Genomic DNA, 15,183 nt, shown 5'->3' with positions numbered 1-15,183 from the left:
TAGGAGATGTTGGCTCTTCTTTCTCTGATGTTTTGCTCATCCTAGAAAAGCCTGTCTCACAGACCAGAGGAAGCTATTGGGCTTCGACTTTCTCCATAGGACAGCAGACAAACAAGAGTACAGGCTGTAGAGATGAACTCGCACCTTAGCGGGACCATCTCTGCACCAGGAGGCCGGGATAGTTCTAATGCTATACAATGCACATGCTACTCTTTAGTAGAAAACTGAAAATATGACTAGCTAAATCATTAAATTTTGACTTCAGTGATCTGTCTTTCCAGATGCATATATCTACTCTCCTCCCGGAAAGCCCCTGGTACCCACCCACAGGTAACTCAATGTGGTTGACCTTGAACAACATGGGTTTGAATTGAGTGGGTCCCCTCACAGGGGATTTTTTGGGGATAAATACAGTAGAGTACTGTAAGTGCATTTTCCGCTTAGCATTTCTGAATAACGTTTTCTTTTCTGTATCTTTACTGTAAGCACGTGCTAATCGACTGTTTATGCTGTCGGGAAGGCTTCTGGTCAACAGTAGGCTATTAGTAGTTATGTTTTCGGGGAGTCAAAATTATACGTAGATTATTGACTGTGTGGGGTCAGCGCCCCTAACCCTGTGTTGTTCAAGGGCCAACTTCACGTGGATTCAGTGGATTGCCAGCATCTCCGAATCTCTTTTTTGTATAGCTTGCGAAGGAAAAAAACTTTTTCCATCCAATTCCAAGTCCCTGTCATCCCTCATTTTCCCTCTGGCTCTGTATGCAAAGCCTCAGGGAACCTGCCTCTTTAACACCTCTCAAATCTGTCTACCTCATGCCTCTTCCCTGCCAACACCCTTGGGGAAATCCATTTCCTGCTGGATTTGTTCACTGGCTTCCTAACTGGTCTCCCGTCTCCTGAGTGCCTCTCCAAACCACACCACTGTTTGGCCAGAGGGCCCTTCCTTCCTTGGGCTCTTTCTTCCTTCCTCCCTCCCTCCCTTCTTCCTTTATTTTTATTTTTATTTTTTTTATTCTTAAGATTTTATTATTTATTTGAGCACAAGCAAGGAGAGCGGCAGGCAGAGGGAGAAGGAGACTCCCCGCTGAGCAGGGAGCTGAATGAACTATCAGGGCTTGATCCCAGGACCTTGGGATCATGACTTGAGCTACAGACAGACACTTAACTGATAGATCCACCTAGGTGCCCCTGGAGGACTCTTTCTATGGTACAAACTCCATTCTGACACTGCAGCTTCAGAGCTGGCACTGACTTGTCCAAGTGCTCAGGATAAGCCCAAAGTTTAAACTTAGGAGGCCTTTATGCTCTGCTTCCACCAATTTCCCCTGGTCTACCTTACTATTCCACTCAAGATTGTAAAGATTGGAATTCCACTTGAAACTTAAAGAAAGAAGGTGCTAGGGTGGCACAGTCACTTGAGCATCCAATTCTTGGTCGGCTGGCATTGTGATCTCTGGATCATGAGATGGAACCCCACCTCAGGCTGTGCGCTCAGCAGGGAGTCTGCTCTAGACTTTCTTTCCCTCTCCCTCCGGCCCTGCCCCTGCTCCCCACTCACTCATGCTATCCCTCGAATAAATCAGTAAATCTTAAAAAAGGCAAGCAAGCAAGCTAGGACTAGCTTGTCTTTGTTCCCTCCATCTAGAATAACCTTTCCCTGACTTCTCCTTCAGGTCCTGGGTTAGCTGTCACTCCCCCATCCATCCGGAGAAGCCTCCCACAACTACCCAGAGGGAGGTGGAGTTACCTCCTTTGCTGCCCCCCGCCCCCCCCCCCACACACACACAGCTTATTCCTGGGGCAGCACTCAGCCAAGCAATCCCTTCGTGGAAGCTTCTTGAGGATTAAGTGCCCCGTGCTGAGGTGCTGAGGGACATTGCTCCTGCCAAAGGAGAGACTTGCTACTTATCATTGGCTAGAAGGATGAGATCTTCTGCTCTTGTTAGGGAATTCGATGGAGATACTCTAGAAATCATTAACATTTTAGTTTACAAACAGCTAAGGCACAAATGGAATTTTTTTCATTCTCTCCAGCCTCCACATGAGCATCCCTGTCCGTCTGCTCAGGATGAGAGAATGAACACAGAGGGTTGCTTCATGAAGAGGCCATGTCGAGTGTCACCACTGTGCCAGGTGCTATGGTGAGTGGGGCTTTGCACCTGTCCTCCCTTTAATCCTCCCAGACAGGAAAATGGCCATGTCCCATTGTACATATGAGGCAATGGAGCCCCCAGAGAGGTTCAGATATACTGAAGGTAATTTAGCTGTTAAATGAGAGAAGTAGGGTTCAAACCCAAGTGAATCTGACCCCCATATCTAAGCTCTTAAAAATGTCAAGCTTTTACACTTTAAGTAATACATGCTTACATTTGGGCAGCAAGAGTCATCTTTTTATATCCTTTTGGCTTCACACATTTGCTAAGAAATTTTTGGGTATATGATGCTTATCTCAAAAATCTTGTCTCAAAAAATAAGAAGGAAAATCACGACAAAATAAGAACATGTAGAAGCCTTAAAGGACAAAAATTCTCTTGCTTTTATGAATCCAAAATGGAAATGATATTCTGAACTCTATATTCATACATCTGTCACTGAGTATCTCCAACTTAAAAACACAAACTTAAGTAAGCAAAGTTGAGCCCTGTAGTCTTTCTCCCAGGCTCGACCCCCATCCTGTCTGCCCAATTTCCACGAATCACACCACTGTCTGATGTGCCCTGACATATGGGAGTCATTCCAGACACTGGGATCCCCCTCAAATCAAAGCCTACTGCTCAGGTTTCTCCCCAGCTGGCTTGTCAGGCCTCATGATGTCCTCTTTCCACTACGGAATGAACCTGCTAACTGTTCTCTGCCTCTTGTGTCTTCCTCCTAATCCATTCTGCAGCCACACTGGTCTTTTGGAAATCTAAATTTGATGATGCTTCCAGGCTAAAATCTGAGGGCTTCCCAAGATAACAATTAGAACAGGCCAGCATGGCCCCCAACCCCTTGATGCTCTTGGGCCATCCCCTTTTCTGAACTGTCCTCCAGCTGCCTGCCAGCAGCCTCAATAGCTTGGTAAACGTGCTACATTCCAGCATTCCAAACTGGACATTTTCACAGATCATGGGACTGCATGCTTTTACCCTTGGCGCATCTAGTCCTTTCCTCTGGGATGTTTTCATCCCGCTGGGTTGCTGGTGATTTCCTTTTCATATCCTTGGTTCCACAGCCTCTTCTAGTCCGTCTTCCTTCTTCCTGCCCCACCCACTATTGATGGCTCACTCCGCCAGCTCCTTGGTCACACCACGGGCTCCACACCTGTTTGCCCCATTGACTATGAGCTCCCTGACAGGAGAGGCCCTGTTTGATTGACTATACTCTCAGAGGCACATAGGAGGACATAATGGCTGATTTTACAATTAGAGCTATAAAGTACTCGATGTTGAGATAACCCTGACCCTGTAGATTTACATTTGAAGGAACAGCAACTGGGCAATGGCAGCTTACTGATGTCCCTCATCTGACAGTTTCTCTGCTCTAAGAGAAGGATACCCTAGGGAAAACTTCCATATCATATTAGCCATGCTATTTTTTTTTCAGATTTTATTTATTTGAGAGAGAGAGAGCATGAGCAGGGGGAAGCACTGGCGGGGAAGCAGACTCCCCGCTGAACAGGGAGCCTGTTGGGGCTCAATCCCAGGACCCTGAGATCATGACCTGAGTTGCAGGCAGATGCTTAACAGACTGAGCCACCCAGATGCACCAGCAATGCTATTTCTATTGAAATAAAAATACCTGTAAAACATATTGGTGCTCAGAACAAAAAGATAATTTTATTTAAATAAATTCTTATAGGGTATAATGTTTTTAAACAGTATTTACAATAAACTGCACAGACTACCCCTTCTGGAGAATCTGGTGAAGGTCATAAATAGTTTCTCCAGAAAGATGCACAAAAGTTATCACAGAGTTCACGGGGCACTGAGAGCCTGCCTGTGGGACCACGGTCAAAGGCATCCAAATACTATGAGTGTGGGTGGAGTCGTCTCTACCTTATAGTAGCTGTCACTGTGCCATGTGACCCAATGCTGATGGGGTTCATTTTACCCACGGTCACGGCAGGTACGTACCTCTTTAGGAGAAAGAATAGAAATATAGTCTTCATAGATGGTCCTTGCTTTTTCCTCAATGATGGTTTTATTAGCTTCTTTTTTCAATTCCTCACACGCCATCCAGAAAAGCATATTTTCTTCACTAAATTCTGTTCGGAGGAATTCCCGGAAAGCATTCCTTCCCGCTGGAGTGAGCATTACCTTGTCAAATGACTGAGACCAGGCGTTGACTTCCTCCAGAGTGGGACTTGGGCTTAATGGGGATGGAAAGAAAGGGGCAAGAGGAAGCTATGTTATTGGTAGTTGCTTTACTTTGAATTTCCTCACTATAAACATCCCCTTTTCCCCTCTGCGAATGAAAATGTGCACCTAGGCCCTTTTAGGAAAGGAAAGAGCTGTGCTCATTTCCTTGCACCTTTGGCAAAAAACACACGAGTATGATACTTTTAAATCGTTTAGCTGGAGTGTGTGGTTACTGCCCAAATGCTTGCAGACCAGTCACTAGAATAACTGCTAAGAACACTCTTGTTTAGATCTTAGGAGTCCTAGTGAAGTTTTAAAATTGTAACAGTGAAGTAAAATCCTAGGAGCATCTCACCAAAACTTCCCTGTCACCCGCGACAGACCTCAGCACACTACCTTCCAGCACAGCAGTGGGGCTATATATCTCTTTAGTGGTTTTTAACATTTGAAAGAGAATTTTAAGGAGAAAGGGAAAAGAACATGTAATATAACTGCAAGTTATAAAGGACGATAACAAACACACACTATAAACTCAGCATTCACCTTGAGAACCAGGCTGCCACCACCAGCCGCACCTACCTTGACATCATATGGCCACAACCTGTTCTCCTGCCTTCCCCACCCTGAGGGAACTGCTGTGCTTGATTTTGGACTCACCCTGGCTTAGTTTATTTTTACTTATATTTTAATTATATTGAGGCCAGAAAACATAGCCTGTTTAGCAGTGATACTTATTAAATAATTTCTTTCCTGGGAATGGAACCTGGTGCAACCACTCTGGAAAACAATATGGAGGTTCCTCAGAAAGCTGAAAATAGAGTCACTCTATGACCCAGACATTTCACTATTGGGTATTTATCCCAAAGATACAAAGGTAGTGATCCGAAGGGGCACATGCACCCCAATGTTTATAGCAGCAATGTCCACAATAGCCAAAGTATGGAAAGAACCCAGATGTCCATTGACCGATGAATGGATAAAGAAGATGTGGTATATGTATACAATGGACTACTACTCAGCCATCAAAAAAAAAAAAAAGAAATATTGCCATTTGCAACGACGTGGATGGAACTAGAGGGTATTATGCTAAGTGAAATAAATCAATCAGAGAAAGACAATTATATGATCTCATTCTTATGTCAAATTTAAGAAAACAGAAGATCATAGGGGAAAAGAGGGAAAAATAAACAAGAGGAAATAAGAGAGGGACACAAAACCATAATAGACTCTTAATCATAGGAAACAAATTGAGGGTCATTGGACCGGAGGGGGGGTGGAGGGACAGGGTAACTGGGTGATGGGCATTAAGGAGGGCATGTGATATACTGAGCACTGGGTATTATATAAGACTAATGAATGACTGACCTTTACCTCTGAAACCAAGAATACATTATATGTTAATTAACTGAATTTAAATAATTTCTTTCCTCCTAGCTTTCTTTTCATAGTTTTAATGTAAATACATATCTCTGAAGACTATATTCTTCAGTGGTTTTTTTTTTCCCCTTCACTTTATAAAAATGGCTGACCACCATGTTGTCTTCGGCCAATTGCTTTTGTCACCCAACACTGAGTGTCTAAGATTCACGAATCCACATTGCTGAAGGTGGCCAGAGTTCCTGAGTAGGATTTATCTTTCACTTTCTATTCTTGTACTGTCCTCTTCTGGTCTGGTGTTCCCGTTGAATTGATTTCTTACACATTTGGGTAGTTATACAAGACCCGTAAAACCTTGGAATGATTTATTGCAGAACTGTTTTGTGGAACTAACCTGTAAAACCAATTGGACTCAGTGTTTATTTTGCAGGAGGGTGTTATGAGTTGAATTAGGTCTCCTAAAAGAAGATATGTTGACATCTTAACTCTAGTACTTCAGGAAGTGACTGTATTTGGAAATAGAGTTTTTGTAGATTTAGCTAAGATGAAGTGATTAACGGGAGCCCTAAACCAGTAGGACGGGCGTTCTTTTTTTTTTTTTTTTTAAGATTTTATTTATTTATTCACGACAGACACAGAGAGAAAGAGAGAAGCAGAGAGAGAAGCAGGCTCCTGCATGGAGCCTGACGTGGGACTGGATCCCGGGTCTCCAGGATTACACCCGGGGCCGAAGGTAGCGCTAAACCGCTGGGCCACCCGGGCTGCCCAAGGACTGGCGTTCTTATACAAAGGGGAATCAGGACGTTGAGACAGTCACACACAGGGGAAAGATGGCCATGTGATTGGTATGATGCATCTACAAGCCAAGGGATGCCAAGGATTGCTGGCAACCACCAGAGAAGCTAGAAGAGACAAGGAAGGGGTCTCCCCTAGAGCCATCAGAGGGCTTAGCCCTGCTGACACTCTGATTTTGGACCTCTGGCCTCAGAAAAATAACATTAAAGCATAAAGAAAAAAGGAATCTCATGTGCCATTTGCCCAGTTTCCCCAAGGTGACATCTTGCAGAACTATAGTACAACTTCACAGTCCTCCTGGACACTTCTGATGGTTGAATTGTACTCATTTACTTTTGTGATCCCATCTTTAATTGGTTTAAACATTTCAGAGACCATTATTTTATATTTTATTACGGATAACTCTAATATCTAAAGTCCTTTGGGCTCTAAATCCAAGTGTTGATTCTATTGTCACTTGTATGTTGTGTCCTTTTAGTTTTCATTTAGATTCTGGTTGGTCTTAATCTTTAGAAAAGCTAAGAGTCAAAATTGGGAATATTTTCTTTCCTCCAGAGAGGTTGTGTGTTGGCTTCTTCTGAGATCTAGGAGGTGTTACTGACCTAGGACCACTTAGGCTTCTTTCATAAATCAGGGCATAATCTGGGATCTCAGTTTCAACATCTTGTCCTCACCCTACCTTGTACTTGTTCTCTGAGAAAATCCTTTCAACTCTGCTTAGCCGTCATTACTCAGGATTTTGCTTATTTTTTATTTGGTTTGGTTTTTCAGTTGCTTTGTCATTTTCCTTACTCTCTAGGAGCCCAGCAATGCAAAAACTTCAAAATAATGCAAAATCTATTGTTCTGCATTGGGAAGGCCCTCTGATTATCTACTCTGCCACAGTGCCAAAAGTTCTGTATTTAGTTTTGAGGAGTACAGGATATATACCCCAAAATTTGATATGTAGCTACTTGTCCTAGTTATATGAAGGTCATAAAAAAAAAAAAACACTCACATATACAGAGGTTCACAGTGTTAATTCAATGTCCTTTTCTTGAAATGTATCTTGAAGATGGATTATAATGACCCAGCAGTGAAGCATAAATGAAAGGCTCAAGACCAGAAAAAGTAGGTTATAGATAGGAGTCAGCAGACCAAAAAAGAAAAAAAAGATATTCAAACAATTGTTTCAAGTTAGTTTCAAAATTAGATTCACTGTATACGTGGATCATCCCATTTCAGTACAACTGTGTGTAAATAAATAGAAAATTCCTTTGAAGATATATATTTCTATTTATATAAAACATTGATGGTAGTTCTATCTGGAGACTGGGATGAGGTCTAGAACAAAAGGAAGACTGAATTTTTACTGAAAACCTTTTGTAGTGTTTGGGTTTTGTAGTGTTTTATAGTGGGTAGACTTTTCATCATGCAAAAAAGTATTGTGTATGAAAACAAAGTATCTTTCATAACTAGGAAAAATAGTTTTGAAAGAAAATGTTTAAAAGATGTTGAAAAGATAATTTAAAAATAAAAATAATAACTTCGAGTAACCTGCATAAAATCTTGGATTTTTTTCAGAAAGGTGTGGCTGAGTATGCTAAGTCACGTTCCTTAAGGGACACCTGGTGGGTGGCTCAGTGGTTGAGCCTCTGCCTTGGGCTCAGGGCATGATCCCAGGGTCACTGGATCAACTCCCACATTGGGCTCCCAGCAAGGAGCCTGCTTCTCCCTCTGCCTTTCTCTCTCTCTGTGAGTCTCTCATGGATAAATAAATAAAATCTTTAAAAAAATTATGTTCCTTAAATATGAAGATTCAGAAGATACTTTTTTTACTCCTGTCAGTTTAAGAAATATAAAAGGATGATTCTGAAAAACTTAAAAGCAATTGGTAGTACATTTTTTTTTTTACATTTTTTTTTTTTTTAAATAAGAAAGAGCAGAGGTGCCTGGCTGGCTCAGTCAGTAGATTTCCAAACAAAAATTAAGGAAGTAATTAGTCGGTATTACATGAGATAATATGCTAGAAGATTAAACTTACCAGTCATCATCAAAATAACTGACACAATGTCATTGGATTCTAATTCCTCATTTAATGAGACTGCTATGGGGCCAGAATCCAACATAATGGTATTTTTAGGAAACATATAAAATACTACAAAAATTAAGAACAAATAGACAGGCAAAGATATATGAGGCAAATGTAAATAAGAATAATATTAATATCTAAGTAGAATTAGAAACAAAAGACATGAAGTTGGATAAAGAGTCATTTCATATTCTTGAATTTGAGAACAAATAATGGCCAACATATGTCGAATGCTTGCCAGGCTCATGACAGTAGCCACAATAAACTGTTATTGTTCCCATTTTCACACCCAAGGAAACCGAGGCAGAGTGTGGCTTCTCAGCAAAGTGCCCAAGGTCACACTGGCAGGATGGCTAGAGTCAGGCCTAGATGAAGCATTCTCGTTCCAGATAGAAGAGCCTCAAAGCTTTGGTACAGAATACAACATACCAGTATATGTAAGATAAAAGCCATTTTTAAAAAAAGCTTATTTTTTTATTAAGCTCTACACCCAACATGGGGCTTGTACTCATAACCCTGAGATCAAGAGTCGCATGCTCTTCCAACTGAGCCAGCCAGCGCCTTAAGATAAAAGCTATTTTTTAAAAGATTTTTATTTTAAAATTTTATTTATTTGAGAGAGAGAGTGAGAGAGAGCAAGAGTGCGGGGGAGAAGCAGAGGGAGAGGGAGAAGCAGACTCCCTGCTGAGCAGGGAGCCCAATGGGGACTTGATCCCAGGACCTTGAGTTTATGACTTGAACCGAAGGCAGACGCGTAACCAACTGAGCCACCCAGGTGCCCTGATAAAAGCCATTTTTAAACAAACTCATAAATTGTGGAATATTTTTAAAAAGTTTTTATTTTTTTAGTTATCTCTACACCCAACATGAGGCTTGAACTCATAACCTCAAGATCAAGAGTCTCATATTCCTCAAACTGAGCATGTGAGGCGTACCAAATTGTGGAAGATTTTAATATGCTTCCCAGACTTTGAAAAATCTGGGTAAGGGTAAGTAAGTTAAAAGAATGAAAAAAAAAAAAAAAAACCACTTAAGTAACCATTTAGGCTATTTGTTTTTTCCCCCTCAAAAATAAGCAATTTAATACAAGACCTATTTGAACAATGCTTTTAGGAGACTTGTCCAGTATCTGTAATTATATAGGTATAATACCAAGAAAAGGTATTAGAATAAGCAACTGATAATACAGGAACAAAACGAGATAATTTTAAAATCTGATATTATGGAAAGTAGTGTGTTTTCTTCCCAACAATTTTTCAAAATATTTAAATTAAGACAATACTACATTAGAGCATAAATTTATAGTTAAGAATAAAAATGGACTTTTAAAACTTTCCTGAAAACCAAACATGTGTGTTTCACTACTGTGTTTTATTCTATTTTTTTAAAAGGTTTTATTTATTTATTCATGAGAGACAGAGAGGCGCAGAGACACAGGCAGAGGGAGAAGCAGGCCCCATGCAGAGAGCCCGATGTAGGACTCCATCCTGGGTCTCCAGGATCAGGCCCTGGGCTGAAGGCGGTGCTAAACCACTGAGCCACCGGGGCTGCCCCTGTGTTTTATTTTTAAAAGTCTATCATATGAAAATAGGATAACGTCATGTTTTGTCAAGAAGCATCAGTTAATATTTGTGATTAGCAGGGATGAAATTAATAATGGAACTAATTTTTCTCCCTGTCACACAATGAACTCTGCAGAGTGGAAATGTGCTACATTATGATCTGATATCATTAAACTGCAGTTAAGCAACTGTGTGTTACGGTGCCAAAAAATCACAGTGATAAGGCTGGCATTTCTGTCAATTTAGTGAGCTAAACAATAATGAGATTTACCTTTCTTCACAGGATGGAAGGTCTTCTTCTCTGAGTTCATGGGAGGGCCTCCTGGGTCTCTGTTCTTGGTTTCTAACAGTAAGACTGCATGAAACAAGACATTTATGTATCAATTGAGATCATTATGTGTCAGGAAATATGTTAAAGGGAACTCCAGATTACCAAGAAATACCAAGTATTTCTCTCTTTTCTTGAAAAAAATTGGCCCTGATTTTCTTAAGAAAACCAAAAGTTGGGCATCTGCATGGCTCAGTCAGTTAAGCATCTGCCTTTAGCTCAGGTCAAGATCCAGGGTCCTGGGATTGAGCCCCACATCAGGTTCCCTGCTCAGCAGGGAGTCTGCTTCTCCCTCTCCCTCTGCCCCTCATTCATGCTCATGTACTCTTTCTCAAATAAATAAATAAAAAGTCTTTTTTTTTTTTTTAATTTTTTTTTTTAACTTTTTTTTTTATTTATTTATGATAGTCACAGAGAGAGAGAGAGAGAGAGGCAGAGACACAGGCAGAGGGAGAAGCAGGCTCCATGCACTGGGAGCCTGATGTGGGATTCGATCCCGGGTCTCCAGGATCACGCCCTGGGCCAAAGGCAGGCGCCAAACCGCTGCGCCACCCAGGGATCCCTAAATAAATAAAAAGTCTTAAACCAAAACCAAATGTATGATGCCAAAGTATTAGCAAAATAATTATAATATTGTGGTCTACACTAATTGAGGGAGAGTTTACATTTAGAATAATACTTATTTTCATAAAAACATGTTAGAAAAATATAAAAAGGTCAGGGGTCAGGTTATCAGGAATGTTTGAGGTTTTCATTTCATTTCTACACCTTGAAAAAAAGTGTACATTCTCTAGTCAAAATGTATTTGTGTTTCCAGTCAAAATAGAGGTCTTAGATATTTCTAGGCACATATGCAAAAATGTTATGAGAAAACCGGGAAAGCATACAATCAAAATTTATGTCTTTCAGGAGACTTTAAATTTCCTTATGTACATCTTACACATCTCTTTAGAAATTTATTCCAAGTGTTTCTGTTGTTATTGCAAATGTAGTTTTCATCTCATCTCTTAACTGGTTCCTGTTTGTACATATTAAGGCTATTACTTTTTTAATAGCTTTATTGAACCATCATTTACTTATTTATTTTCTTCTTAAAGATTTTATTTATTTGAGAGAGAAAGAGAGAGAGAGAGAGAGAGAGATGGGATGAGTGGGGGAGGGGCAGAAAGAGAGAAGAAGTGGAGTCCCCACTGAGTAGGGTGCCTGACACAGGGCTTGATCCCAGGACCCTGAGATCATGACCTGAGCTGAAGGCAGATGCTTAACCAACTGAGCCACCCCGGTGCCCCCAGAAAATCATTTATACATCATGAAGTTACCTGTTTAAAATGTACAATCTAGTGGTTTGTAGCATAATCACAAGGTTGTACAACCATCACTATGACCTAACTTCAGAACGTTTTCATCACTCCAAAAGGAAGACCCACGCACGGAGCAGCCCCTCCTCATTACCCCCTATATCCTGCGTCCTCCGGCCCCAGACACCTGCTGATCTACTTCCTGTCTCTACAGACGTGCCTCTTCTGAATGATACAGCACGTGGTCTTTGGTGGCTACCTTCTCTCACCTGGCAAATTGTTTTTAAGGTTCATTCATGTTGTAGTGGGTATCAGTACTTCATTCCTTTTTGCAGCTTAATAACATTCCACCGTATGGATATGTGCCAATTTGTTATCCATCCACTGGTTGATGAACATTTAGGTTATCTGCACTTTTTTGCTATTATAAATAATTCCACTGTGCATGGTCATGTACAGGTTTTTTCTGTGGATGCTTGTTTTTATGTCTCTTGGACAGACACTTAGGAATGGAAGTGCTTTCCTATGGTAACTCTGTTTTCAACATTTTGAGGAAGTCGCAAATTGTTTTCCAAAGCAGCTGTGCCATTTTACACTCCTACCAGCAATGCTGGAGAGACTATTTCTCCACCTCCTTGTCAACACTTCCTAGTATCTTTTTTATTCTTATTGACTCAGGGGGTATGGGGTGGTGGTACCTCATGATGGTTTTGATTTGCATTTTGCTAATGGCTAAGGAGATTATTTTTTCATGTATTATTACCTATTTGTAGGTCTTTTTTGGAGACATTTTCTACACTCTTGCCTACTTTTATCATCTTTTTATTTTCCAAATATGTTTTTCTTAAAAAGAAAAGATTTATCTATTTATTTTAGAAAAGGAGGCAGGGGCAGAGGGAGAGAGAGAGAGAATCTTAAGCAGAGTCCTCGCTGACTGCAGAGCTCAATGCAGGGCTTGATCTTATGACCCATGAGATCCTGACTTGAGCGGAAATCAAGAGTCGAATGCTCAACTGACTGAACCCCTCTTTTGCCTACTTTTAAATTGGTTCATCCTTTTATTTTTGAATTGTGAGAGTTCTTTACATTCTGAAGGCTATTCTTTTTTACACTAATTCTGTATCTTTCTTCGTACTGAATTCTTTGGTGTTTGCTTTGGTTTAGCCACAATTCTCTGGGGATTTCCAGGTATACTCTCATATCTTCTGCAGATAGGGAGAGTCTTACTACTTCTCCTCTGATTCTTAGGCCGCAGGTTGTTTCTTCTTGTCCACAAGCATCAACTGATACCTGATAAGATACAATGTTAAAGAGAAGGGGAGACCATAGACATCCTTGCTTTGTTCTTGCTTTTAGTTCCCCATTAATTTCAAAATGGATTTTTATTATTGGTTGAGTTTGCTTTATCTGACTATTGCTACTGCTCTTTTCTATTCCTTTTATTATATCTTTCCTTTGCACTCTTTCCACCATTTTATAAGAGTAATTCAGCCTAAAAAAAAAAAAAAAGAGTAATTCAGCCTATTTTTAGCACATTTGCTTTATGGATTTTCAGTAATTGTGTGTGTGTGTGTGTGCATGTGTGTGTGCAGCTCTGTTTTTCGTTAATGCGGTCATTAGAAATGCAGGAACTCTTCTGACTTGTTGCTTTCATGATGCCAGTTTCAGTAAATAATGGTTTCTTAAAACAAAAACAAACAAGAGACATCTGGGTGGTGTTCGTGCTGCAGGAGCATTAATACTGCTTAACTTCTTAGACTTCTTTTGTAAGCAGAAAACATTAGTACACAATGGGTATGAAAAATCAAAGAGAAAAATAAAGGATGAATTTGACACAAGATTTCTAAGAGAACTGGAAGTTACATTGTGAATTAAATAATACAACCTTTATTTAGCTTTGACATTTTTTCCATGTCTCATTATTTAAAGTAGGAATATTTCTTAATGAGTTCTTAAAAAAAGTGAAAAATATATTTTGTGTCGTTTTTAACCTGATTTGTTATTGTTACAGTAGAAGAAAACTCCTAGAAGCTAAAATAGCTGTTCACCATGTTTAAGAGCTATTCAGTAAAAGAAGTCCCATGGCTAGATATATTTTAGTAAATTTTTAAAAAGATTTATCTTTTATTTATTTATTCATGAGCAACACACAGAGAGCAGCAGAGACACAGGCAGAGGAAGAAGCAGGCTCCATGCTGGGAGCCCGATGCGGGACTCGATCCCAGGACCATGGGATCATGACTGAGCCAAAGGCAGATGCTCAACCACTGAGCCACCCAGGTGCCCCTGTTTTAGTGAATTTTTGAGTTATAAAGAGGAAAAAATTCTTCAATCTTCTAACAAGGAAAAAAATAGTTTATTTTTAAGAAATCAAGTATCTGCATGACTTCGTTGATAAAATGAAATGCCAGAAGGCCATGAAGCAGAATTTTGAGAAAGATAATACAAGGGCTTAGAAAACATACTTCCTTTTAATTTTCTTAAAAATTGACTCTACTAGGGGGGCACCTGGGTGGCTCAGTTGGTTAAGCATCTGACTTTGGCTTGGGTCATAATCTTGGGGGTCCTGGGATCGAGCCTGGCGTCGGGCTCCAAGTCAGGCTCCCTGCTTGGTGGAGGATCTGCTTTTCCCTCTCTCTCTGCCTCTTCCCCTGACTCCTGCTGTTTTTCTTCTCTCTCTCTCAAGTAAATAAATAAAATCTTAAAAAAAATAAAATACACTCCAGTAGGTATTATCAACATGGAAAAATCTCAAAAGCTGTATGCTTTTGAGTGGAGATGGAAAGGGGAGAGATATAATCCCAAGCAGACTCCATGCTGAGCACAGAGCTTGATGTGGGGCTCGATCCCATGACCCTGAGATGTGACCTGAACCAAAATCAAGAGTCAGATGCTTAACTGACTGAGCTCTCCAGGCACCCCACAACTTATATTCTTTTTTCCTCCAGCACATATATTTAAATGCTGTATGGTACTGCACTGTGTAACTACACTGCAATCTATTTATCCATTCTCCTGTTCATGCACATTAGAGACATTTTCAATTTTTCTCAATCAGATTAATGCTTCAGTGAATCCTCTCATACATATCTTTTGCTTGTGTGCAAGAGGTTTTTTTAAGGTAGAGTATTATATTTAGGTGGCGTATATTTAACTCTCATGTATCTGATCCTTGTTTATAGGAGCACAAATAGATTCTGTTTCATTTCCTTTGCTTATTTTTCTTTTGGTTATTATTTTCTTATTCATCTCCTGAAGTTCTTTCTTTGTGTGTTCTAGGTTTATATTCTTTGTTTGCTAATGTCTTGTAATTATCTTCTCTCAGTATGCTCTATGTGTTCATTTTACTTCCGATTTTTTGCTAAACCCATATTAAAAAGTTTTATTCAGATAAAAATCGCACACTGTAAAC

General features: G+C 40.2%; 1 protein-coding gene across 6 annotated transcripts in view; it reads right to left on the bottom strand.

Annotated features, from left to right (window-relative positions):
• The window catches only part of RGS20 (regulator of G protein signaling 20), an 84,061-nt gene that overhangs the window by 2,266 nt on the left and 66,612 nt on the right, over positions 1 to 15,183 (bottom strand). For all 6 annotated transcript variants that reach the window (XM_038579315.1, XM_038579311.1, XM_038579312.1 and 3 more), the window contains 2 exons: positions 10,417 to 10,500; positions 4,116 to 4,350 (listed from right to left, as the gene is read on the bottom strand). In XM_038579315.1, the coding sequence (XP_038435243.1) occupies positions 4,116 to 4,350; positions 10,417 to 10,500 (319 nt within the window). The remainder of the gene's footprint in view (positions 1 to 4,115; positions 4,351 to 10,416; positions 10,501 to 15,183) is intronic.

The sequence above is a fragment of the Canis lupus genome, chromosome 29 (assembly GCF_011100685.1).
Source record: "Canis lupus familiaris isolate Mischka breed German Shepherd chromosome 29, alternate assembly UU_Cfam_GSD_1.0, whole genome shotgun sequence".
In the NCBI taxonomy this organism is placed as follows: domain Eukaryota; kingdom Metazoa; phylum Chordata; class Mammalia; order Carnivora; family Canidae; genus Canis; species Canis lupus.
This window is presented reverse-complemented; position numbering and strand designations above follow the sequence as displayed.